The 25,692-nt window shown below is 65.1% G+C and overlaps 2 protein-coding genes across 3 annotated transcripts; one reads left to right on the top strand and one right to left on the bottom strand.

The window, feature by feature from the left end:
• The first annotated feature begins 2,006 nt into the window (after positions 1-2,006).
• On the top strand, positions 2,007-4,556 carry CSF3 (colony stimulating factor 3). The gene is made up of 5 exons (XM_074849447.1): positions 2,007-2,053; positions 2,353-2,519; positions 2,949-3,056; positions 3,168-3,314; positions 3,443-4,556. Exons 1-5 carry the CDS (start codon positions 2,038-2,040, stop codon positions 3,641-3,643), a joined length of 639 nt encoding a protein of 212 aa, XP_074705548.1. The 5' UTR covers positions 2,007-2,037; the 3' UTR covers positions 3,644-4,556.
• A 2,216-nt stretch (positions 4,557-6,772) lies between these two features.
• On the bottom strand, positions 6,773-25,483 carry MED24 (mediator complex subunit 24). Of its 2 annotated transcripts, none has more exons than XM_074849446.1 (26): positions 25,414-25,483; positions 25,062-25,199; positions 22,729-22,811; positions 22,160-22,198; positions 20,572-20,645; positions 19,213-19,436; positions 18,530-18,641; positions 17,873-18,023; positions 17,528-17,641; positions 16,854-16,901; positions 16,558-16,640; positions 16,112-16,198; positions 15,694-15,805; positions 14,953-15,095; positions 14,075-14,115; positions 13,327-13,409; positions 11,901-12,079; positions 11,666-11,765; positions 11,123-11,298; positions 10,771-11,035; positions 10,380-10,561; positions 9,994-10,087; positions 9,561-9,660; positions 7,588-7,665; positions 7,310-7,458; positions 6,773-7,154 (listed from the first exon to the last, which is right to left on the bottom strand). In XM_074849446.1, the coding sequence occupies exons 2-26, from the start codon at positions 25,189-25,191 to the stop codon at positions 7,038-7,040; spliced, it is 2,964 nt and encodes a 987-aa protein (XP_074705547.1). In that variant the 5' UTR covers positions 25,192-25,199; positions 25,414-25,483; the 3' UTR covers positions 6,773-7,037. The 2 variants fall into 2 exon arrangements, with proteins under 2 accessions (XP_074705547.1, XP_074705546.1); XM_074849445.1 differs by having other exon boundaries at positions 16,558-16,643.
• Between the last annotated feature and the right edge of the window lie 209 nt (positions 25,484-25,692).

Here is a 25,692-nt window from a genome sequence, read left to right on the forward strand (position 1 = left end):
CCAGGGGCTGGGGGTCAAGTACGGGGCTGCTCGGGGGTGATGGGCACAGCCTGGCCCTGTGTCGGCGCCACCCCTGGGGTCCCCTGGGAAAACGAGAGCCTCGGGGGTGCCAGATCTGGCACTGGGGACACAGGGACACCCTGGAAGCCTTTGCTTGTTGGCAGATGCCAGGAAGAGGCCGGCGCAGAGGAAGGGTGGCCACGAGGCAGAACCGCAGCGGGGCGGATGCCCAGGACAGTCCCCAGGGCCAGACCGGGCAGCTCTGGCCCAGGGAGGGGGTTGTGCTGGGTCAGCTCTGCCGCCCGCGCCCCAACACCCACAGGGTTTCGGGTCCGGTCAACCACTTCCTTCCTTGGAAAGCTGACGGGGGCTTTGGGCCCCACCAGGCGCTGATTCACATCACCCCCACCCCGATTCCTGAAAATATCAACCTGCTAAGATGGCAACTGCTCTCTGAACAGGGTGATCCCCTGGCCCTCGGGGGCACCACGCTAAGCCCCCTCGCTGGCCACCTGCTCTGGAAGGGCCCCTGGTTTTCCCCAGCCCCGGGGAGGGCACACGCAGAGCCAGGGGGGTTTCTCCCAGGAAATCCCATGAACAGGCTCCGCTGCCGAGGTCCTTTCACACAGTCTGAGGGCAGAACACTTAGCAGTGCCACATCCTGGGAAGAGAAGTCATCCTTAGGTTTCAGAGTTAACACCTGCCTCGTGCCGGGCGAGACCCCGGGTGGTGCTCACGGATTGGCTGCAGCCACCAGGGGGGTTCCTTTCCCCAGCTGGAAGCGGGAGCAGCTCCTCGGGGCTTGGGACTGGCTCTGCCAGCTGTACCCCGCGGGCTGTACCCCCACCGGGTGTGCAGCCTGTCCCGGTGTGCGCCAAGGGGTGCGAGGGTGGGGGTCCCTGTCCCTGTCGCCTTCCCCACAGCCTGCAGGGGGGTGGTGATGGGGCGCAGGCTGGGGGTCAGTGGTGCAGAGTGAGACCCCCCGGCTCAGCACAGCCCTGGGGTCACCCTGCCCTGACACCCCCCCCCCAGACCCCGGGGCTGCAGGTCAAGCGGGTGCCCCCGTGCCCCAGCCGGCCCGTGCCAGGCAGGAGCCGGCCCAGCTGGCACCGGCCCAACGGATCATCCTGGAAGCGCTTGCGGGAACCAGCACGAGCCAAAATTCCCCCGTTATCGCGGCGGGACCACGGCGGGGCAGGGAGCAGTCAGCCCCGCTCCTGGGGCTGCTCTGGCAGCCGCTTCCCCGAAGGGGCCGGCGGGGACGCCCCTCACTGGGGGCAGGGTGGGGGGGGGTGGGGGGGGGGGGTCAGACCCCCCGATGCGGGTGGGTGCTCGGTGCTGCACACGGGGACGCTGAGCACGGCCCAGCCCCACAGCAGCCAGCGGGGCAGGATGTGGCCCCGGGGTGCTGAGCCGCGGTGCCGTGGCTCTGGGAGGTGCCTGGATGGGGTCTCACCTTGGCCACCTCCAGCTGGTTCCACCACTGCGAGGGTCACATGGCCGGTGGCCGCCCTGACGCCAGGATGAGGGGCTCGGGCAGCGGGTGGGGGAGACAGACACAGACAGACAGACAGACAGACACCCCCACGGGCTGGGGATGGTGCCGATCCCGGCCATGAAAAGCCGCCATCCCCTCGCCCGGCCACCTGCGAGTGACCCTGTGGCCGCTGGGCACCGGCCAGCGAGGCGGGAGCCCCGCGAGCCAGTTAATGAGTCACCGAGCCACCACCAGCGCCGTCCCCGCAGCCGGCACCCACCCCAGTGCCAGGGTCCGGCCGCGCCGAGGGGCACCGCTGCCCGCCGGCCCCCGGGAAAGCCCCACGGGCAGGAGATGTGGGCAGCGGCCGCAGCACCCAGCTCCCAGGATTTGCATGTTGGTGATTAAGACAATGAGGCAATCGGCACGGTTGCCACATCGGTGTGAATCCCCGGCGCCCGCTATAAATGCCCTGATCGATGAGGCCGCGCAGAGCCGGGGCAGGAGCTGGGCCGGGCTGGGCCACGCTGCAGAGCGGAGGAGACGCCGACCCGGGCACCATGTGCTCCCTCAGCCGTGAGTACCCGCAGCCCCAGCACCGCTGCTCCCAGTGCTCCCAGTGCTCCCAGTGCTCCCGCTGCCCCCACCTGTAGCACCCGCTGCACGCCCTACACGCCCAGAGCCCCCACCCGCTGCCCCGGCTCCGTGGGGCTGGTGGGACGCAGAGAGCGCCCCGTCCCTCTCCCCCTTTTGGGGGGGGTCCCTGCCCTTTCCCCAGGCTGCGTCAGTGCCGCCATCCCAAGGGCCCCGAGCCCAGAGCCCGGCGCTGGGGTGGGGACAGGGGTGTCCCCAGGGCTGAGCCGCTGTCCCCGCAGGCATGCTGGCGCTGCTGGGCGCGCTGCTGTGGGCACCGTGGCGGGCGCTGCACGGGGCGCCGCTGGCCGAGCTCTCGGGGGACCAGGACTTCCAGCTCTTCCTGCACAAGAACCTCGAATTCACCCGCAAGATCAGGGTGGACGTGGCCACGCTGCAGAGTGTGGTGGTGAGTCCTGGGCACCGCGGCCGGCGGAGGGGGTGGGACGGTGGCCATGGGCGCTGCGGGGTCGCAGATAAGGTGACCTTCCCCTCCCTGGCCTTATCGGCACCGCGAGGTCGGGAGCCAGCTGCGTCCCCAGCGCCTCGGCCTCCCCCCACGCCGCTCAACCCCGAGGTGCTGGGGCACCCGCAGGGGCCGTGACGGCGCGTGGCCCCGCCGCTCCCTCGGGGACACGTGGGGACCCCCCCGGGGCACGCGCCGGACGGGGCAGCCGCGTCGCGGTTTGGTCCCGTCCCCATCTCACCGCCCGGCAGGTCTTCCCCATCCTCTCCCTCCTCCTGGCTGTGGGGTGGGGGGGTCCCACACCCCCAGGACGGGGTGTCGGGGGACGGCGGGGTCCTCCGGCCACCCTGACCCTGTCCCCCTCGGCGGCAGTGTACCACCTTCCAGCTGTGCCGGAAGGAAGAGCTGGTGCTGGTGCAGCAGGACCTGGGCATCGCGCAGGCACCGCTGGAGCAGTGTCACAGCCGCGCCTTCCGGACGGTGAGTGCCGGCGGCCCATCCCTGTCACGAGCCGGCCGGTCTCAGCCGCGCTGGCTTCGCAGTGGCCGTGCCGTGCCGAGCCCCGCTGACCGCGGCCGTGCCCGTCCGCAGGAGGGCTGCTTCAGCCAGATCCGCGACGGGCTCCGCGCCTACCACAGCTCCCTCGCCGCCGTCCTGGAGCTGCTGCCGGGACACGCCAGCCTGGTGGAGACCCTGCAGCTGGACGCTGCCAACCTCTCCTCCAACATCCAGCAGCAGGTAAGGGGGGACACACACGGGGGGGACGGGGTGCGCTCCTGGGGGACAGCGGGGTGTCCCCGGGCTCCGCCGCGATGCTGCCGGGCGTCTCGGGGTCCGGAGCTGATTCCACCTCCACCCGCCCGCAGATGGAGGACCTGGGCCTGGCCACGGTGACGTACCCCACGGTGACGTACCCCACGGTGACGTACCCCACGGGGGGCCGGGGCCCCCTCCCCGCCTTCTCCTCCCGCTTCCACCACCAAGTCGGCGGCTTTTTCATCCTGGCCAACTTCCAGGAGTTCCTGCAGACGGCGTACCGGGCGCTGCGGCACCTCGCCCGCCTCTGATGCCCGGCCCCGCACCACCGCGCCCTATTTATTTACGTCCCGGCCCGAGCGCCCTTTCCCGGGAGCGTCCGGTTTTTCCGCTTATTTAATATTTATCGCTATTTAATATTTATCTGGCTGGGGATGCTCCCCCACCCATCAGCCCCCGAGCAGGGCGGCCGGCCCTGCGGTGGCATCCGTGCACAGGTATCTGTGCGCAGCATCACCCTTGTTTAATATTTAAACAAAAGCGTATCTCTGCTATGAGGTTCGGAGCTGGGCTGAGCCCCCGGGCACCGCGTGTGCCTCAGTTTCCCCACGGCTCGCACGGGGCACTGCGGGTACCCCCACAGCAGCCCCCCAGCCAAGGGGGAACCGTCTTCATCCGTGGATGAAGAGGCTTCAGAGCAGCATCCCCCTGCCTGGGCTGCAGCCTGCAGGGACAGGTCTGACGGGTGTTATTTCTATTCAGCATCGTTTCATTAATTAATATTTATTAGCCATTAGGTAAGAGGGAGGGAGGGGAGGACGGAGGTGCCGTAGGGGCGCAGCAGCCTCCCAGGGGAGCCCCTACACCTTTGGGGGGGCTGCAGCTTCGCTCCGCCAGCTAAACTCAGCGTATTTATTACAGTTTTAAGTTATTTGGGCCCAGCTGCCAGCCGGGGCGAGCAGGACCCACAGTGACACAACCTCGGCCACCCCGAGCCCAGCACAGCCCTGGCACAGCCCCTGCTCTCGTGGCTGCGCCGGCAGCTCCCCCCGGCCCACGCAACCATATTTGTGTCTTGGAAATTTCACAGCCCGCCCCGGCGGGGGCTCTCGAGCCACGTGTTTTGTACTGTAGTTATTGCTGCAGCTGGGTGAGCCCCAGAGAAATACATGCTATTTTTTTATATGCAATAAAAATGGAAATAAACTCTATTTTTGCTCCAGAGGCCAGGCTGTCTGCCTTCTCTTGCCTGCATGGGGGGGGACAGGGTGTGGGGACACGGGGCCCAGGGGAACGGGCTCATTCGGGGCTGGACTGTGGCTGCTGGCACCAGCTCAGCGGTGCCCAGTCGCGGTGGAAACCAGCACCCCCGGCCCCCCAAGGGCCAGGAAGCAGCTGGGGGCGGGGGGGCGGGTGCGGCTGCCCGGGGGTGGCAGCTTCCTCCCACATCTGGCAGCGTCGCTTGGGCAAGAGCCGATTCCTAGAAAGCGCAGCGCCGAGCTGAGGGCGGCAGCTCGGGGCCACGGGGAGCAGCCCTGGCACCGGCACCGCACCGGGACCTGCCATCAGCTGGCTGAGCCCTTGGGCGCTGAGCCCCCACCAGGGGCCCTGGGGTTGGTGGCGGGCGGGGGGGGGCCCAGCCCTCCCTCTTTTGCTGCTGCAGCAAGGGCAAGAGCCGGGCACCTCCCCCAATGCCAGCAAGCCCCCACAGGCACCCCACGGCCTCTCCCCGCTCCCCCATGGGTGTTTGGCCACCGCGGGCTCCCCCTGTGCTCCCAGACTTGCACCAGCCCCGTTTCCACCCATCACTCCCCTGGTCGCATCCTGTGATCGCTGGCATCCCCGCGCTGCGCTCAGCCCAGCCCCGGCGGAGACGGAGCCAAGCTCCAGTGGGTGCCAGGGGGTCCCCGTGGGTGCCAGGGGGGTCCCCATTCCTGCCTTCCCCCAATTTCCCAGCCCTGGGAAGGGGCAGGCACGAGGCCAGAGCCCCACTGCTGCCCCCCGCCGCATCCCAAACCGTCGCTGCCATCCCGCCACAGGAAAGCTGCTGCCCAGGCGTGTTTGGCCACAGATGGTGCCTGTGGTGGCTCTCAGGAGAGCGACCGGCGAGAGCCATCGCTCCTTCCTCCCCCGGTTTATCTGCGCTTACAGGAAACCCCTTCTCCTGCTCCAGCCCCTTCCTGGAAGGTGAAGCACCGGGCGCCAACGCCGAGAGCGGGGCTGCCGCCGGCAAATATTGACAGAGCGCCGGGTCCTGCTCTTTGCTCTGAGCTAACGGTAAAGAGCCGCCCCTGGGTGAGCGGGAGCTGCCCCCGGCCCAGGGCAGAGGTGCCTGGGCAGGTCGGTGCCAGCTCAGCACAGGACTCACGCCTGAGTCAGGCCCGGTCGGGAGCAGCACCGGTCACGGCACAGCGCGGGCACCGAGCCCCCCATGCCGTGTCCTGCCCCGGCGCGACCCGCTCCCGGTGTGTGCCATTCCGCTCCCGGCATGTGCCAACCCGCTCCCGGTGTGTGCCAGCCCACTCCCAGCGCGGGGCCGGGCTCGCGGGGGGACTCTGGGGTGCACGATGGCCAAGGAGCGGCCATCATCCGCAGCCACGCTGAGCGCGACAAGGCTCCTCTGCCGACCACGCCGGGGTCTCTCCCTCCAGCGAAGCCCACGAGCAGCCAAGAGCTGAGATCAGTCCGGAGAGCAGGCAGGGGTCAGGCAGGGAGCAGGCAGGCCCTGAGTCACCATCCGGCCGCCTTTTCCCCAGCCACCAGGGCCTCCCTGTGCTGCCTCTCCCCTGGCACTCGCTTCTGAGCCCCAAAACAGGGGCTGTGAACCCCGGTAATGCCGAGGGGGGTAGGAGGCAGAGCCCAGCCCTGAAGATGCACCAAAGCACCCTGAGGGGAAGGCTGGTGCCCGGCTACCCCAAGCACCGCTTCCCCCTTTCTCGTGAGTCAAGCTGAAAACATAAATGAAAGGAGCAGAGGCGAAGGCGTCCCGGCCCTGCCACCCCCTCAGGGTCAGGGTTTCGTGACAATTCCAGGCAGATTCAGCGCCGAAGCAGCTGCCTGGGTGCCGGGACAGCCCCGCGGAGGAGCCTCTCCCAGCACGAGGCCGGCGAGGCCGCGGTTACTCACTGGCCCCTGGGTGCCACGGCTCCCGGCCGGGGACGCGGGGTGAACTCATGCTCACGTGGAGGAATTTCCAACAAGAATTTGCTTGCAGCTTAGAGCGCGGCAGGAAAGCAGCTCCGCTCCACCCCGCCACGCAGCTGCAGCAGCCCGGCCGCAGGCACCCGCGCAGCCCATCGCCCTCCCGGGCTCCGCTTCCCTCCCCTGCCCAGCGCAGGCCTTGGCCGTTTACTCTCCCATCAACCCCACCCCAAAATAAGGGTTTTGGGGAGCCCCAGGGCTGCAGTCAGGAAACCAAACAGAAATGAAGCAAAACCTGGTTCTACAAAAGCACTGAATTAATTATAGAAAAAAAAGCAGGGGGTTTGTCTGAGTCTCCAAAAGCCGAGCACGGGGCAGCAAGGGGGTGCCTCGGGGAGGCCAAAGGTGGAAGGAAGCAGCCACCCGGGGAGGGCTGGGCTGAGCCTGCAGGGACGCAGAGGCTGTCCCAGTCATCCCAGTCCCAGCCCCGTGTCCAGGTTCTCACGGATTTCCCGGGGGCTGCCTGGCCGCCCCCTCCTGCACGGCAGAAGGGAGGCGTCGCGCTCACAGCGCGGCGATGGCCTTGGCAGCAACACGGCGGCCCAGGGGCAGGCTGAGATCCGTGATGGCCAGGACAATTTTGGGACTGGACATGGTGGACACTTTCACCAGCTCCGAAACCTGCCCGGAGAGAGGAGAAACACAACTGACCCACAGCGGCGCTGGAGAGAGGGGAGCCGGGCAGTGGGACTCCCCTGGACGTGCCTGTGCCGTGGGACCGGCGCCCCAGAGCACCCCACGAGCCGGGGGAAGGACGTGGCGGCCGCGGGACTCACCATGGTGAAGGGCATGAACTGGAGGATGCTGCCGCGGCTGCCCTGCTCCAGGCAGTCCACACACTCCTCCATGAACCACTGGACAAACTGGGTGTGGGGGCCGGCCGTCTTGGCGCCCAGGATGGAAGAGATGAGCAGGAAGAGGTTTGCTGTGGAGACAGGGAAATATCAAAAGCCAGGCCGGTTCAGGGAGGCTGGGGGGTGGCCCAAGGCTCCCGCACAGGGGATGGGTTCCCCCCACTCCATGTCTCGGCAGGGCCAGGCCTCGCCGCCGTTACCTAGCACCCTGTTCAGCGGGTCCCTCATGCTGACGGTGTGGAGCTGGGAGGCGGAGAGCGAGCTGCTCATCGAGCGATCTGTTAGGGAAGAGAACAGGCATCAGGCTGCAGGGAGGCCACAACCTCTTGGCCCTCTCGGCCATGACAGCGTGCCCACCCTGGCCAGCTCAGGCCATTTGAGCTCGCCCAGCCCTTGGACTCTAGGAGGGGCTTTACCATGAGCTACCCCATGGCATGGGAGAGGCTTGGCCCACGGTCCTTGGCACCCTCTGTACCCAAATCAGCAGAGTCTGTACTGCTCAGGCATACCAGAGACGGGCAGCAGGCACCCAGTCACCCTTGGTCTCACTCTGTCGGGGTACAGGCAGCCCTGGCAGTGGCACAGGGAGTACAGGCAGCCCTGGAAGGGGCGCAGGCAGCCCTGGAAGGGGCACAGGGGGTACAGGCAGCCCTGGCAGGGGCGCAGGCAGCCCTGGCAGCAGGCACAGGCCCACACGTGCCCCAGGCATGACAGAGCCCAGCAGCCCAGGGAGGGCTCCACACGCTGCCACTGCTGCCCTTGGGGTGTGACACTTGGCTCTTGCACAAGCCAAGATTTATTCTGAGCGTGACCAAGTTTAATGGTATCTCCAAGGGGTAAGGATGAGTGAGACCGTGAGTGTGCCTCCCCGCTCGGATTTAATTGCGGTAGTGACTCGTCCCTGACGCTCCGCGAGGGCACGAGCGGTGTAACGCAATGTCACGATCGGGAGAGGAGAAGGGCAGCGCTCGGCCAAGGCGCGGCGCAACCAGCGGGGCGGAGCCAGCCAGATGTTCAACAGCTGCACAGCACCACTCACACCTCGCTCTCGGGGTCCAATCCAGCTGCCAGAGCTGGGGCGTGTCCAACGGACCAGCAGCAAATCTTAGGACAGAGCAAGGGGATTGATCTGATCCGAGCCGTGAAGCACCACTGGGTGCTCCTGCGGGAGAGGAACTGGGCTGTCTCCGGTCCAAGGGGACAGGAATCTCCCGGGAAGGCTCTTGTGCAGACCCCCACAGCGCAGAGCTGCTGCCAAAATCAGAGGGACCCACCTTGTGCTGCTCCCGAAGATGCTCACCAAAATAAGAAAACCCTCCCACACTTTTCTCATGGAATCACATGAGTTACGTGGCTGCTGCAGGAAGCAGCATTTCCACATCGCTGCAACAAACAGCCCAAAAAAGTCCTGAGTGTCACTGGAAAGTGGTGGAACTGCCTCAAAAGTTAAAAAAAGATAGTGAAATAAAGGGAAACCCCATATTTCAACAATAATGAAACCAACAAAAACCACAGGTTGATGGATGTGTTGAAAACTAATAAATAAAGAGTCACTTTGGATAAAGGCATCAGGAGAAACAATGACCAAGGAACATCCTGACTCATTGTCCAGGAGTCCAGACAATGTCTGTGGGAGCCGTGACAGCACCCACCGCGGCAGGGGGGCACGACACCCCCCGGCACATCCTGCCGGAGCTGTCGCAACGCACGGCACCGCGCTGCGGGGACACAGGGACGTGACTGCGGGGACTCATCGGCTCCGCTTGCTGCCTTATTAATAACAGTGGAATTTCAGGATTTAAGCCACAGACATCAAGAGCGTCACCTCCTGCCACCCTGGCTGCGGCACATCGGCTCTTCGGTCCCACACGGGCTGGCTGGGGGTGACAAGGCTCTAAGGAAACTTCCCCGAGCCCCTCGTGCGTTGGGTGGCAACGTCACGGAGGGAAGGTGTAACTTCATCGCCTTTCCTAAGTTGTTTCGATCAGAGAAATAAACAGCTTGACCTTTCCTAAGTGCAAAAGCTCCAGGGTACCTCAGCAAACTCTAAACCTTCACCTGGCCAGCTTGGGAAGAGAGGCCTTTTTGGGCCAATACACATTTTACACCCTGAAACAAGCAGCGAGGCAGGACGGTGCCTTCCCCAGGAGTTGCCCTCCCCGCCCGCACTTACTGGGGCTGGAGAGGACGTTGGCGTCCTCCTCGTTGGAGCTCAGCAGGCGCATGAGCTTGGAGGGCTGCGTGTCGTCCAGCGGGAACAGGCTGATGTAATCCTGGGGGGGCAGAGGGGGTTCAGCCCCACCAGCCCCTCTCTGAGGGGAGATCCTGGCCCCCCTCCCCGGGGCTGATGACCCACCCTGGGCTCCGCGCAGCCCCTATGGCCCAGGAGGCTCAGCCCAGGCCGGCCACACACAGACCATCTCATTACATCCCCCCTTCCCCAGAAAAGAGAAGGGAAACCCACATATTTTAGGGTCAAAGGACCTCAGGCAGTGCAGAGAACCTGGGTAAAGGGTCTGGTCCCAGCTGCCCGCCCCTCCCGCAGACACTGCCCACTCTCACGCACCGAGAGCCTCCAACCAAACCCTGCTCCACGCTGGACGCACCTCAATATCCTCCCGGTGCCTCTTCTTCTGCCTGGCGGACGCCTGGCCCTTGTTGTGGGAGGAGTAGGAGCTCAGGGCACACCAGACTGAGAGCCTGGGGATAGAGAAGGGACATTGCGAGGTGCTGCTGGCCCACCCGGACAACGGCGCGTGCGCAAGGGAAGACGGCAGAGCCCAGAGCGTGCGCCGGGGTGGGACACAGCAGGTCCCTCCTCAGCGAGAGGCAGCAGGGAACTCCCAGGACACCAGCACGGCTGCTCCTGCCGGCGCTGTGCCAGGGCCAGAGTGGGAATCAGGTGGCTGGGAGCCCCCTCCCATCCCGGAGCATCTCCCCATCTCCCCAGATAAGCCCACCCGCGCCCAAGGAGACGGGTTTGGGGACTTACTTGGCCAGAGCCTTCCCCGGCGGGTCCATGAGCGTGTGCCACTTGGAGGAGTCCGTCAGCAGGTTGGGCAGGATGTGGCCCAGCAGGGTCAGCGTGAGCTGCTGCATGTCCAGGCAGAAGATGGCATAAAGCAGCTCCACAGCCCGCAGCGTGTGCTCCTTCCGCGTCTCCTTCAGCAGCTCCTGCGAGGCGGAGGGACAGAGCTGAGGGAGGCACGGGCACGGCTGGGCTTTCCCCGCTCACCTCCAGCACCCGGGACTGTCACAGCAGCCAGCCCAGCCACAGCCAGGACCACTAGCCACTGGGAGCACCGGGCCAGACCCCCAGTTCTATGCTCAGCACCCAGTCACAGCACTGGGATTCGCAGCCACCTCCCTCCTTCCCCCCGTACCTTGACCAGGTTGTTGCAGAACCAGTAGACACCCCCCATGTGCAGCAGGGTGTCGAAGATGTGGATGGAGTGGCTGTCGACCCAGCCCTTCTCCAGCACCTTGGTGAACATGCTCGTTAGCACCTCCTTGATGGGCTTCTTGGGGGGCAGCAGGTTCCAGTAGGGAATGGTGTCCATGCCCGTGGAGGGGAACTTGATCTGCGTGGCCGTCTGCTGCAGGACATCCGCGCACATGTGCTCCAGGATGGAGCTCATGATCACCACGCTGCGGCACAGAGACACGGGGTCACGCCGGGAAGCGGAGGAAGGGCAGGAGATGGCCCAGCACAGGGCCCGGCGCGCCGCAGCTCACCGCTCGTTGTAGAACTGCAGCGTGTTCTCGCCGTACAGGGGGGTGGCCAGTTGCCGGATCATCTGCAGGGACTTCTCCCGCTCATCCAGGCCCAGCATGCGGACGTGGGCCACCAGCCAGGCCACCGCGCACACCGCCATGCTGCACACCTTCCCCTTGATGTTGTCTGTGATTTTCTAGGAGGGGAGACAGGAGCGGAAGTGGGTGAGCACAGACGGGTGGATGCACCAGCTTTATCTCTGCACCACCCCCCCAGGGCTGTGGGCCCTGACTGCAGGGTCTAAGCCCTTCCCACCTCCATGGGGCAAACCTGCCCCCCCCTGCCACCAACAGGGAGATCTGGGGCAGAATTGAGGGGCTGGAGTCCTGCTGGTTGCCCACCCAAGTCACGAAGGAGCCAGTGAGCTCCAGAGTGGCTGCAGGAGTGTTCAGGGCAGGAGCAGACGGGACCCCCTGCCCTGCTCAAGCTTTGGCCCCCCCTCACGACACGGCGCAGTGCCACTGGCCCTGCTCTGCCCCACACCGTCCTCCCGCCAGGCCCACCTGGATGGACTCAAAGGTGAGGACACTGTTCTCCCAGGCGTTGAGGATCTCCAGGATGGCGGCCGAGATGCTCAAACACGCCTCGTGCCACTTCATCTGCCTGCCGGGGAAGAGGCGGGGGGGTTCAGGCACTCATGCAGAGCAGCCGTGGGGCAGGGGAAGATGAGATGGGCGCTCCCCTCCCACCCTGCCCTGCCCCTGCCTGGCGGGGTGTGTGCGCAGGGTGAGCTCTTACACCAGCTTCATCTCAGAGGAGTTGTTGAGGAGGGCGACCAGGGACTCCACCTTGGTGGAGTCGGGGCGGAAGCAGGGGTGGTCGGGGTTGAGGATCTTCCCCTCCTCGGGCATGCAGGTCAGCATCCAGGTCTCAAAGAAGGGCACCTCACCCGCCGGGCTCGACTCCGACAGGATCATCTGGAAGGGAACCAGCACAGGGTCTGCCACGCGGCCTGCATCCCACGTGGACCCTGCTGGAGACCCCCACCCTGGGGTGGGACCCCCCCCACCCTGGGGTGCTCATGGCTGGCGGAACAGCGCCGCCCTGTGGTCTGTACAGAAAGGCAGGCACTAGTCAGCCCCCCAGTAAGGAACTGGTCAGCCCCCAGTAAGGCACTGGTTTCGAGCGTGTGGGCTGCAGTTTTTCCCCCACTCCCAGAGACTCCCCGGGTGACCACGGCCCATCCAACAGCTTCCCCCAGGGAGGTGCCAGGCCCGGACCAGCCCCGCGCATGGCAGCGGGGTCACCACGTCCTGCCCGGAACGTGCCGCTTGTCCCCTCCCCGCGCTGTGCCCAGGGTCCCCAGCACCGGCTGGCCGGGGGCTCTGCGGGGTCAGGGCGTGCGGCCCAGCTGGCAGCCAGCTGGGAGGGCTCTCGGGTGGGGGGGGGAAACACACGAGCTGGGAATCCCGCACGTCGCTTCCTCCCTGCAGCCCGCCGTCACCCAGGGGATGCTATTTTGGTCAAATAAGTTTTGCACATCTGTTCGGCAGCAGCTGGTCAGGAAAGTCACTCTGGGCTGGACTTTAGCGAGGGGGATGAGACCTCATCAGACACCCCCGGGCACGTCCGCTCCAAGCTGACTCCAGCCAGGACCCCCCCCACCCCTCCCGCCTCTCGCTCCCTCTCAGCCCTCCCGGTATTTCGGTATCGTTTCGCCTCCCAACACACACAGATGTCGAAACCTGGAAAATTTTCACGCAACCCAAACGCTGTTTCCTGAGCGGGGCTGCAAGTTCCTCCTCTGATGGGGGAGGGCTGATGCTCAGCCTGGCTGCATGGCCCCCCCACCCCACCCCAAGCCAGCCAGCACCAAACCAGAGGGGCAATACTGGGAAAAGTCAGGGGAGACAGGGGGGGGGGGCAGCGTTCGCACCGACACCGCGGTACCGTCACGGGAGCCCAGCCAAAGCCCTGGGGAAGGCCGCAGCCACCCCCGCTCCATCGCCTGGCACTGAGACACCCCACAGGGACAGATTTTCTACCTGCACCAGGTGAAAGGCTTTACCCCAGGTGAAAGGCTTTACCCCAGGCCAGGGGGGGGTGGCTGCAGGGACAATGGGGACAGTGGCAGCGGCAGGGTGGCCACTAGAGGAGGCTGGCAGGCTGCGGCGCAGGACTGCGCTCCCAAGGTCACGGCCCTGTCCCCTGGGAGGATCCTCACCTCCGAGCCGTAGGTTTGAGCCACATGGCACAGCATGAGGAAGGAGATGTCGAAGAGCAGGGCCCGAACGGAGGCTCCTTTGGCTGAGGGGGGAGAAAAAATAGACCCTGGGGATCTCCAGCCGTGGCACAAGGAGCCCTGTGAGCTTGGGGGCCAGGACCCCGCTTCCTCCAGGCAGCTTTTCTAACCCCCAAGTGCTTGTGTGTGAACGAGGGCTGCAGGGGACGTGCCAAGCACCTCCCTCCACCCCATCTCTCTCTGCCCGAGCCCCCAGAGCCGCTCTGGCCTCCCAGTCGGCAGCCCCAGCCCATCCCCGGGCTCCCCCCACCCTGCACCATGGAAGGTCAGAGCACTCAGTGAGTTTCATCACACGCAAATGCCGTCAGAGTCCTTATCTCAGGCTCCGTGCTGACACATCACCCCTTCCAGGGAGGCAGAGCCGGCCCCAAGGGGCCCCGCGGGCTGGGCCAGGGAGAAGGAGCTTTTCCCCCACCAGCAGAGAACACCCCACGCTCGGGACGGACACGCATGTGCCACGCAGGAGCCTGGATCCTCACTGGCACCCAGCCACGTGCCCCTGCGCCGGGCTCCCCACCGGCAGCCCCCAGGCAGGCCCAGCAAAGCCGAGCTTGCTCTGGCGCCGCAGCCAGTCCCAGCTTAATCCAGCCAGGCCCCGCAGTGTCCCAGCACGTGGCGGCAGGGGGAGCACAGCCCGACCCACCCCACACACGGACGCGCACGCACTTACAGCTTTCTCCATTGGCGATGTGCTTCGTGAACTCGTTCAGCCTAGAGGGGAGCAGGGAGAGCCGTAGCAAAGCGTTATCGTCACGTGAAACGGGCCCCTTCCCACCCCCGAGACAGGCGGGGGGCTGCCCCTTCCCCTAGACCCCTTCCTGCACCCCACCCCAGCGCCCAGCTCCATGCGGGGTGGGCAGGGAGCGACGCAGGGCCCAGCTCCACAGACACCCTCCGGCACAGCAGGGCCGAGCTGCCTCCTCCCTCTGCCTCTGCTCCCCTGCAGCAAAACAGGTCCAGCAACGCTGCTTCTCCCCACACCCACTCAGCCCGGCCTTCGAGCGCGTCCCCTCACCAGAGCCGGCCCTGCCCGGCTGCCTGGGGATTTCAGAGCACGGCTCCCTCCGTACCGCAGCGGCGCGAACCCCTAAACAGGGCGAGCACGGCGGGGGCACGCGCCCAGCCAGGCTGGTGGGGTTGGAGCTGCCTCAGGCTTCCCCCGCTCGAGGAATCACATCCCGCAGCCCCACGCGTGCTGGGGCGTGTGTTCGAACCAGGACGCCGTCATCGGGGGACTGAAGAGCAAGCGCCCTGGATGTGGGGCTGGGCTGGTGCTTTCAGTTCTCTTAATACCCTTAAACCAACCTGACTTGGATCCTCTGCCCTGCTGACCCAGAAGCAAAGGAGATGGGGTGCTGGGAGGCAGGGGGGCACAGCTCCCCTGAGATCCCAGCCCTCCCCAGGGCTCTGCTGGATCCAGCGCTGCAAGACACTGGGCCAGAGTCCCTGGTCGCCATCCAACCCTGTCTGGGGGAGAGTTTGGGGGGCTGCCCGCTCACCCCAGCCCCGCCAGACACCGGGGACAGCGTTGTCCAGGTGGACACTCACTTGATGAACTTCCGAGCGAAGGATTTCAGCTTGCCGGTCGCTGCTGCCGCTGCCAGCAGCAAGTCCAGGCTCTTCCCAGACAGCATGTGACCCAAGACCCCCAGCAAGCCCTCAGGGGACTTGGAGTGATCTGCATCCATGGTCTACAAAAAAAAAAAACAAAGGGGAAAAATATAAAGTCAGGGAGAAGGGGTGCTGCAGACACCGGCAATGCTCCGGCCGCAGGGGCAGAGCTGACCTGCTGACCTTGGTGAGCAGTGACCCGCAGGGCTCGGGGAGGGGTACGGAGCCCTCCCCACCGCAGGCACCGCAGGGCACGGCGCAGGGGAGAGCTGCAGCACATCAGGGCAGCAGCACAACCAGCAGCAAAACATCCCCTGGCGCTCAGCAGCGGCAAGGCAACCGGTGACGTGGGGACGGGGGAGTCCCTGGGAACTGGGGGAGGTGGATGCGGGGATGTGGCTGAGAACGGGACGGGCAGAACTGGCTGGGCAGGGGCTGCTGGCACTGATAACAGGCCGCAGGATGGCTCCTCCGGCTTCCTGGGGAGGAGGAGGGGAGCTCCTGGTCCCCATGGCACAGCAGCCAGGCTGGGAGTGATCCCTCCATTCCTCCACCCCCACGCAGGGGGAGATCAGACACCCCCCAACCACCCCGGCTGCCTGGTGAGACCAGTGCTGCTGGAAACAGGCACTGGGGCTGAGCCCCCGCTGTGCAGCACGGACGCAGGAGGGGACTCACCTTCAGGATGTTGGTGACAGTCGGCTCGGCCCTCAGAATGAGCCCCGGGTTCGGCTGGATGTTGGCATTCTCTGCCGATTTCAAGCGAGGAGCGTGCTTTCTGTCCTCCGTCCTGGGGGAGCCGCGCAGAGGAGCCAGTGAGCGGGAATCCATCACCCTGCCTCACTTCTGCCCACACTCCACCTCCCACCCACCTCCACCACCAGCACCCCCTGAGGGAAGGCCACCACCAGCTGCCACTGCGAGAGGACAGACTTTGTACTCAGTCTGTCACCAAAAGCAAAGCCTCATCCCTCCAGGCCACGGTGTCCCGGCTGCAGCACATCGCAGCTGGTCTTTTATGCTCCCCCCCACAAGAAGGACAGCGGGATGAGGTGCCAACCCCACTCGGTTACCCAGACTTTTGAGGGTGCTGTACCGTTTGTCGGTCAGGTTAGTCATGTTGGCCTCTGAAAGCAGCCCCTGCTTGCCACACTCCTGCAGGAGCAGACTCATGCAGTCACAGCTGGAAGAGAGAGGAAAGCACTAGCCCGAGGGCCACCATTTCTGTGCCACAGGGCAGGGGGGACTCCTGGGTAGCCCTCCCGGCCCTGCTCCCACTCCCCTGAGGATGCTGCAGGGCCGAAAGCAGCTCCAGAGAGCACAAAGCATCCCCAACCCGCCCATCAGCTGGCAGACACTCGCTGCCTTGCTCCTTTGGCAGCATCAGGTCCTCAGGAAGAAGAAATTGGATCAGAAATGACAAAAGCCTTGCCAGGAGCTGCCCTGGCCACCCTTACGGCAGCTCCCCGCAGAGAGGACGGGGTTGTTGTGGCCACAGGCTCCCAGTGCTGGTGGTCAGGCCCGGACAGGGCAAGCACTCACTTGCACCGCTGATCTGCTTTGTCGAGCAGCGGGGTCAGCTTCAGCAGGAACTCGAAGGCACAGTTCACGTCCTCGGTGAAGTCCTGCTGTGCACAAAGCCAGGCACTCAGCTCGGAGCACGGCCAACACAAGCCCACCTTCCCCTCCCACACTGCCCTGTCCGTTAGAGGAAGGTTGTTGGGACACGGACTGTTTCCTACCCCGGCCACCCCCACGCAGCTCTGGCCAGGCACCAGCACCATCGTGACAAACACAACGTGGGCAAACGGCTCCGATCGACGGCCCTCGAGACTCACCTTCTCCCCTTGGGGATACTTCTTGAGTTTAACCAGGACCTGGGGGATCTGGAAGACACAGAGCACGGACATGACCGACCCAGGCAGAGCCCGATCCGCAGTCAGGACCTCCCAGCAACATGGGCAGCAGGGGCCCACGCGAAACAGCTGCACTCCCAGCCCAGAAAAAGGAGCAGCCTGTGCGCCCTGGGGACTTTTGTGTCCCTGTCTTCCCTCTGCACAGTCCTTCCACAGCCCAAGGAGCCCCAGGGCACGGCCACCTCTTGCCAGCCAGGCAGGGGATGAGGCTGCGGAGGAGCCAGAGCATGTGTCAGGCCTGAAACTACGCGCAGATCCCTTTTGTCTGGTACAAAGAAAGGAGGTGAAGCAGACTGCCCCGGGGCTGCCCACCGCAGAGCTCTGGGAGCGCAGGCCCCGCGGCTGCTGTGGCATCCTTCAAAGGCCACGATTTCCCCCACAACATCCCAGGAAAGTCACTCGGCAAAACAAAGTAGGGCTGGGCTGAAAAGGCCCTGGACAGCTCAGCGGGTGGCCGTGGGCTCAGCCAGGGCGTGGGGGGACCCTGAGGGGCCACACTGAGAGAGAGGAGAACCAATTGCTCTGCCAGGGTTCAGGGCTCAGCAGGGGCCGGGCGCACAGGGAAGAGCAGCAGCAGGTCCAGGGCTGGGCCGTACCTTCAGGAAGGTGAAGGCTGTCCACTTCAGCTCCTCCGTGCCCTCTGGGGACTCGATGAGGCCCACGAAACAGGCCTTCCAGATCTCCAGCACGAAGAGCGGGGAGGGGATGTGCTGCGGGGCACACAGATAAACCCCTCCAGTGCTGGAAACGTAATAAAGCGCCTCCTCCAACCTCAGCCAAACCCGGAACCCCCCATGAAGGTGCTGGGGTGTTCCCGCTGCTCCCCACCCGTACCCTTGGGCCAGGATCAGCACGGGGAGGTACAGAGCCCAGAGTTGCTCGAGGCCCCAGTCCCACAGCCCCAGATCACCCTGAGCAGAACAAGATGCCACTTTCTGTACCTGCATCCTCTTCACCATCATCAGCTGCTCCACCAGCGGCTGGGTGTCTCCCGTGAGGTTCATGGTCCCCTCCAGCAGCACCACGGCGTGCACAGTGGGGAAGCCGGTCTTGTTCAGCTGCTCCGAGTGCACCGAGAGCATGGTGGGGATGCTGGGCGGGAGACAACAGCACAGGGTCGCTGGAGCTTTGCAAGGAGGCATCCTTGCTCCTCCTGGCCCATTTTCCTTTCCTGGCCAAGCCCCTGACCTTTGCTGTCCTGCATCTCTCTGGGGCAGGACAGCCTGTAGCTCCCGTGCCCTGCAGAAGAGCCCCCAGGCGCAGCCACGGCCCTGGGAGCAGCTCTGGGGGAAACCAGAGCAGGGACGGCAGCTCTGCTGTGGCCAGAGCAGCTGAGGGACGGCGAGAGGCCCCAGCGTCACCAGAGGAACAACCCCCGGGTAAGACTCCTTCGCAGCAAGTCACCACTACCCCCATCCCCACTCCTACCCCAGGGCCTCTCACCGGCCCCAGCCCGTTGCCGGTGCGGGGGTCCGAGCCGGGAAGGGGCAGGAAAGCAGAGAGGCAGCGTGGAGGGAGGCAGGAGGCTCTCAGCCCCCGGCGCAGGGCTCAGGGCCATTTTACCCTCTGAGCCCGCAGAGAGAGCAGCACAAAGCTACCTCTTGATGAGGGAGACGCAGTTGTCAGCCTGGCTTCGCAGTGGGGAGTTGCTGAGGCTGTTCAGGTTCTCCCCCAGCTTGAGGAGGGACTGCTCCACGGTGCTCCAGGACGCTGGGGAGGGAGGGCAGGCGCTCAGGGGAGGGACAGTGACAGGCTGAGGAGCCGGGCAGGCTGGCTCCAAGGCCCATGGCAGCACCGAGCCCTGCCAAGGCTGGGGCTCCCCGCTGGGCCCTGCGGTGAGCAGAAGTCGGTACACCTCCGCGAACACAAGGCAAGGGTCTGCATGCCACCCAGCAGCTCCTGCTTCGGGCTCGGCCTGGAACAGCCTCTCAGCCAGACACAGGCACCAGCCGAAGGTGCTGAGCTGTGCCAGGTACGCTGGCGCAGCGCAGGACCCGCCGCACGCCCGGGAACGGCTCACGCAGCCTTCCCATTAATTCTGCTCCTCTTCCAAGGGCAGCACGAGGGGAGGGGGCAGAGGGTGGCACAGAGCCAGGGAGGAGACGGTTACAGCAACAGGGCTGGAAGATGGATGGGCCTGGAGCTGCAGGGACAATGCGGCAGGAGCCGGGCAGGGGGAAGGGAGAGGTGGCAGTGACATCTCCCCAGGGCCGGCAGCGGCTGGGAGGAAGCGGTGGCAGCGGCCGCGGGCAGGCGGGGCAGGGCAGGGGCAGCAACATACACGTCTCCTCCAGCTTCGCGATGTGGATCAGGGCACGGTTCTTGGTGCTGCTGAGCATCTTCTCCAGCCGCTCCAGACACATCTTCAGCTGGCTCTCGGCTGCCGCCTGCTCCAGCGTCTCCTTCACCTTCTCGGTGTAGAAGGCCGCGCAGCGCAGGAGCCAGTTGAGGGCACTCATCAGCGCCCGGCAGAGGCTGATGCACTCCTCCGCTTTGCCGTGGCAGCTGGGATGGGGAGACAAACGGGACCACGCTCACCGTGGGCTGGGCTGCTGCCCCCAGGGAAACTGAGGCAGGGGAACAGGGCAGGCTGGGCAATCCAAACCCACGTCCCGTGCTCGCAGCCCAGCCTGCCCGTGACTCCTCCGCCGCAGATCCCGACCTGCTCAGCCCACGAGCGTCCCCGCTGTGCCTGGGGAAATAACATCTCCCCAGTGCTGCCTCCTCTCTGGCCACTCTACTCCAGGGAAACTTTCCAAGCCTCTAATCAAATTATCTCACTAAGAGAGGCTCAGCATCGATCAATGTGCTGTGAGAGGTGAACGCTTTCCCCTCCTGATGCACAAATCATTGAGGCCAGAAGTTTTGATCAAATTAAGCAGAGGATCAGATTAGGCAGGGACTGGATTAAGTGGCCGGCTCTGCAGTTGGCCAGCAACAGCTCCTTGTCAACATCTGTGACTGATGCATATTCATTGCTGCTGCTTCATTTCATGTAATTGAAGAGCTGCTACCTTCAGCCTTCCTCCTCCTCCTCCCGCTGCCCCGCTGCGTGCTCTCTGCTCCGGCCTCCCAGAAGAGGCTGTCAGGGGTTAACAGGAAGATTTTTGAGCTTTCTAAAAAAGTTTTTGTGGCCTGAATTATCTGGACTCCCCTGGGTCCTGCAACACCAGCGGAAGAGCACGAAGCAAAACAAGGCAGCTGCCTGGAGCAGCGCAGGCAGGACTGCGAGCACTGGCAGACAGGGACACGTCGCCGGGGCCCTGGGAAGATGCAGAGGCCACACAAGAGACACAAAAATGCTCTGAGGGGACAGACACCCTCAGGTCACAGGGCTTATACCCACCCCATCTACCTGAGCCAGGCAGGAATACCCAGTGGAGACGTTTAGCCCAGAATAGGTGGGTTTCTTGCAGCTTCCCACAAAGCTGGTGGGGTTTTGGACTCCCACGGCTCTCCCCACGCTGACACTGGTGGGACAGCCCAGCCCGGGGCAGCAACGGCCGCAGAGCTGGGGGGGGAACCTGCCTCGCTCTGCCAGGGCGAGCGCCCCGGGCTCAGCCAGGCCCCGCCGGCTCCCGGAACCGCCCGCGGCACAGCCGGGGGCCGAGGCAGCAGGGCTGGAAGGGCCACACCGTACCTGAGGCGGTCGCAGAACATGTCCATGATCTCCAAGAGCGACTGGACACACAGATCCCGGGAGAAGTCATCGAACTAGAGCAGGGGAACAAGGAGGGATTTCAAATGGGGGCTGCCAGGCTCCAGCAGCTCCGAAAATAAACTCAACCCTTTCCTCCACGGGCTGGGCCGGGCGCTGCCGGCTGCAGGACACTCGCCCTGGCAGCTGCCCAGCAGCCACTTGAATGAGAACTAGGTCAGGGCTGTCCGACGGCTGGGTCGTGCCCTCCCGGGGTTGCGGGAGGCAACCGGGCCACGGCAGCGGGGACGAGGCTGGGTTTTCTCAGCAGCCTCCCCAAGACAGCGGTGGGGGCCTGAGCTCCGCTCCCCGCCGGCTGCCTCGACGCGGCGGTGGCTCGGTGCCAGCCCCAACCCCGGCTCGGCGGGGCTGGCAGAGCGCACGCCAACAGCCCGGCTGGCCGCGGGGCCAGGAGGACGGTGGGCACAGAAGTGCGGCTCCCTGCCTCCTCGCAGAGCAGATGGGGCCACCCTGCCGGGCCGGAGCTAGCCCGCAGGTCTGCTCTCGGCCCACGCTGATCTGAAGGAGGAAGGCTCGGCTCTCAAGGTCAGCTCTCTGCCTGCCCTGCCGGAACGGGCAGCGACGTGCGACCGGGGGAATGGCGACGAGCCTGCGCCGTTCGGAGCAGACCTGGTGCTGTGCTCGGCATCAGCCGGCTGCACACTGGCTCTACCCTCCCCTGGGAGTGCGCCCACCGCCCCGGATCAGTGCTGAGCCCCGCTGGAGGGGTCCCCACCCTCACTGGGGCTTTGTGGCATGTTTAGGGCGCAGCTCCGAGCTCAGCCTGCAGCACCCCAAAACAACACCGGCATCGCGTGACAACCAGCACCTTTCTCCTCCCATCCCCCAATAACCACAAGGTGGGAGGAAAGAAATTATTCTTCCTTAAATTATTTTCAGATCAGAAGTCGCCCTGACTAGGCTGGTGCCTGGGGAGGGTGAGGGGCCCGACGCAGCCTGCGGGGGGGTATTACTCCCCACAGAGCAGCCCCAAACGCCGAGCGGCAGCGGCCGCAGAGGGCTCATCCCCAGCAAAGCGGCGCGGGGACGCTGAGCACCTGCGGGAAGCCGGCCGGCCGAGCAGGGCGGGCGGCCGCAGCCCCGTGGCTCGGGTGCTGGCCGCCCTCCCTGGTGAACGGCGTTACTTTCCCATCGCCAGCTCCGGATCCCCACGGCGCTGCCAACGCCACCGGCCACAGAGGGATGTGGTTTCCGGCAGCTGAGGCGTGGTTTACACGCAGGGCGCTGCGGGGCAGGAGCCTGCCAGGCCCCACACGACGGAGGGACAAGGCTTTCACACCCACGGCCGTCCCCAACACCAGAGCAGGACCCGCCAGGCGCGGCAGCAGCTTGTCCCCGGGGGGACATGGATGGGCTCGGGCACTAATCTGCCCTGTCTGACCGCTGCTGACTCAGCAGAGGATGTCGTTTTCCGCTTGACCTATATTTGGTGAGAGTTGTAGGGAGGCAAATGGACACGTGGGTCATAAATAAAGAGAAAAACCTCAGACAGCACCCGTCAGAGCCGTACCTTGCTGATGGCCGTCAGGACCGTGGAATAAGACACCATCTACAAACAAAACACAAAACCAAAGCGACGCCGGTGCGGCGGCACGTTAGCGGGCGACGTTTGCTAGCGCGGCGCTCGTTGCCGAGGAACGGCAAGGTCAGGGCACGGCCCCGCTGCCTGTCACCGCAGACGGGGCTGGGGCACTGACCCGGCACAAATCCAAACAGACATTTTTAGGTGATCGCTGATTCGTTTCACACAAACTTTAGGCGATATTAAAACGCGGCGCTGAGGAAGCGCAGAGCTCGCGGCAAGCGCAGAGGCTCACGCAGGGCCAGGACTTCCACCCCCCGCGCAGCCGGGCGATGGGCAGAGGTTATTTACAGAAACACCCCCGCCCCGGGCATGCGTTGAGCCCTCCACCGCCCGCCCAAGCCCAGGGGAGGTGCAGGGGGGAGATTCGGGGTGTCTGCCCGCCACTGACTCCGCACCCCGGGTTCTTTGCCCAGCTGCTAATTGGGGCTGCGAGGCAGCAGCTGGCAGCGCCCGCAGCGCGAGGCAGGGAGGCAGCAGGCGGGGAGCGTCGTTACCTGGGAGCTGATAGCGTATTTCAGGTAGGACAAGATGAGTGGGTTCGGTGACGGCCCGATCATGGCCTGCTCGAGGAGAGCCTCTGCAAGCAAAGGAGAAGGGCCGGGAGGTCCCAGGTGAGCGCGGACACTCGCCTGCTCTTCCCTCATCCCACAGGAAAGGTGGCAAAGACAAATTGTGCGAACCGCAGCGACTCTGCACCGCTCTTCCCTGAAATTAACTGAATCCCACAACTTTCTGATCCCCAACGGCAAAAGCCGGTAAATAATTCAGGCAGCGCAAGCAGCCTCCTGCTAACTCAGCTCTCCCCGGGCACCCTGGCCCCGAAACAACGCCTGCCACTCTCCAAACACGTTCCCCTCCCTCCCACGTCCTGCCCAGGAGGCTCTTGCAGCCTCCGCCGAGTGATTTTTGCTCCGGCACCTGGGGCCAAACTCCGGGCTGACAGTCCCTCTCAGCTGGGCCCAGCCCTGCACGTCTGGCCCTCCCTGCCACCGGCTGCCTGCCAGCACCGGCCTGCGGACGCTGGAGGGGCTCTGCCCGTCCTATCTGCTCAGTCAAGCCTTTAATTGACCATTTGAACTATGGCAGAGAGCAGGAGCCACCTCCCGAAAGCAGGCCCCGGGCTGCGGCACGGCCTGGAAGTAGGTCAAAGCGCCCAGATGTAAGAGGGGGCAGCAGCCGTTTGGGAAATTGTCGCCCCAAAGAGGAGGAGGAGCAGCAGCCATCACCGGATCCCGACTGCGGGAGCAGGAGACTCCCCGGGTCTCGCTCGAAGGCTGAAACCTCGGCCAAAAGCATCTCAGCTCGAGGACAGAAGGCTAATGGCAGCCTTCCCCTCCCCGTCTAATCAGGGAGCGTCAAGGCGAGCCAGCCACACGCTGTTACCCACTGCAGGCGTGTCAGCATAGATTTGCTGGGCACCGCCGTGATCCGGGCAGCTCGTGCCAGCTTCTCCTCCTTTGTAGTTTAAATCTGGAAGGCACGAGCTCAGGAAAGGACGGCTCGAGGGTTGCGGCGAGGGAGGCAGCGGCTGTTACAGCCGTCGGGGCCTCGGGAACAGCCTCCCTGCGTGCCCACAGCGGCGGCGGTGCCAGCATCCTGCTTTTTAAGCTCCTTTTAGCAGCGGGGAAAAAAGGGACCCGGCTCCCTCCTTGCAGGGGGGCTGCCCCCCAGCAAAGCCCGGGAGTAACAAGCCTTTCCTTGGCTAAGAGCTGGCCAGGAGAAACCTGTTTCTACAGAAATCATAGAGACTGATTGTCTCCGGCCCTAATTTCAGGGGTACGCAGACGGGCCCGTGCCAAGCTCGGCCATCACTGCCTCAGCGAGCGCAGCAGGAGCCGGTCCCGTCGGGCTGGGAATGGGCACCAGGGAGCCCCGGGGACCAGCTGGCTAGCGGCAGGGCTGGCCCCCGAGCCAACCACCCTCCCCCAAGCAAAATCTGTCACCCCACCACCACTGCCAGGCCCCACAGCTCAGCTCCTCCAGCCCCACATCGCTGCGGGGCTGGGCACATCCACACGCTGACCCCACCGCGGGCCGCAGCGGGACGGGGACAAACCCAGCCTGAGGAGCTCAGCTGCGAGGACGCGGCTGGACAAAACCCACCATCGCGGGCCAGACGCTGCCAGAAAAAACACCGGTAGGACGGAGGGAGGAAAAAGAGACCCTCTGGGGAAAGGTCCCCCCTTCAGCGGGGTGAGGAGCGCGGCTGCCTGCGCCGGGGCTATTTCCCTTTAAATCCCCCGGTGCGGCAATCCTGGAGCAGAACTCTGTTTATTTATCCAGGGCTTGCAAACACACGCTTACTGCACAGGAAAAAAAAAAAAAAAAAAACAACCTAGCAACAAGTTTCTATAATTGGCATAAAAGCCTGGCAAATCTTTAAACCGTGGAGCTCAGCAGGTACCAGCGCTTGGCAGGATTTGTGTCAAACGCCCTTGAATAGGGATGGGAAAAGAAACCCTCAGAGCCGGGGGTGGGAAGCGGCCTTGGAGCAGCACCTGGCTCCCTCGCGGCGCGTTTTGCTCCCTCGGCCGGACACGCCACGGCGGCAGACGGGGCCGTTACCCCTCGCGGTGGGGGAAACTGAGGCCGCACGCGGGAGCGCGGGGTGGGGAGCGGTGCGAGGCCGGAGCTCGGAGCCAGCGGCGCTGCGGCCCAGCCCCGCTTGGGTGTCCCACCAAGCCAGCCCTCCGCCGTAGGCTGAGCTTTAGGCCAGCTTAACCCCGGGTCCACCTCCGGGCCAGGATGACCCTGGGCAGCAGCAGAGCGAGTCGCCCCAAAGCCCAAAGCCCCCGGCCCGGCTCTGCCCCCGGCCCCGGCCCCGCACCTGCCAGGTTGAGGATGTCCCAGGTGGCTCCTCGGGGGAAGAAGCGCTTCATGTTGATGGCCCACTGGTAGTCACTCCAGCGCTCCCGCCAGGCCTGCAGGATCGCCTGCTTCAGGTTCACCACCTTCATGGCCGCGCCTGCGGGGGGCCAGCGCCGGGCTGAGAGGTTTTCGGGGAGGGGGGACGCGTTTCTGATACACCCCCCCCCCCCCCGCGGGGAAAGGCCGAGGGGCCCGGCGGCTCCTGAGGGAAGGGGGAGCCGCGCCCGCGGCTGAGGAGGGGGATCCCGGAGCCGTGTGTGTGTGTCCGTGTGTCCCCTCGCCGGTGCTGCCACCCCCCCGCCGCCCCTCACCTTCACCCGGCACCGCGGCGGCCGGCGAACGCTTCCCTCAACGCCTGGGCACCGCCATGTTGGCACCTGCCAGCAAACCGGGCGCTGATTGGACGGCGGGGCGCGGCGGGGCGCGGGGGGTGCTGGGAGATGTAGTTCGGGGTGGGGAGGCGAGTTGGGGGGTGCGAGGAGGGGGTGTGCGAGGGTGGGGGTGTGCAAACGGTGTGTGCTGAGGGGTGGGCGTGCGGACATGGGGTGTGCAAAGGCACGAGGGTGTAAATGAATGGGGGTGCGAAGGCG

The sequence above is a fragment of the Strix aluco genome, chromosome 24 (genome assembly GCF_031877795.1).
Source record: "Strix aluco isolate bStrAlu1 chromosome 24, bStrAlu1.hap1, whole genome shotgun sequence".
Taxonomy (NCBI): Eukaryota; Metazoa; Chordata; class Aves; order Strigiformes; family Strigidae; genus Strix; species Strix aluco.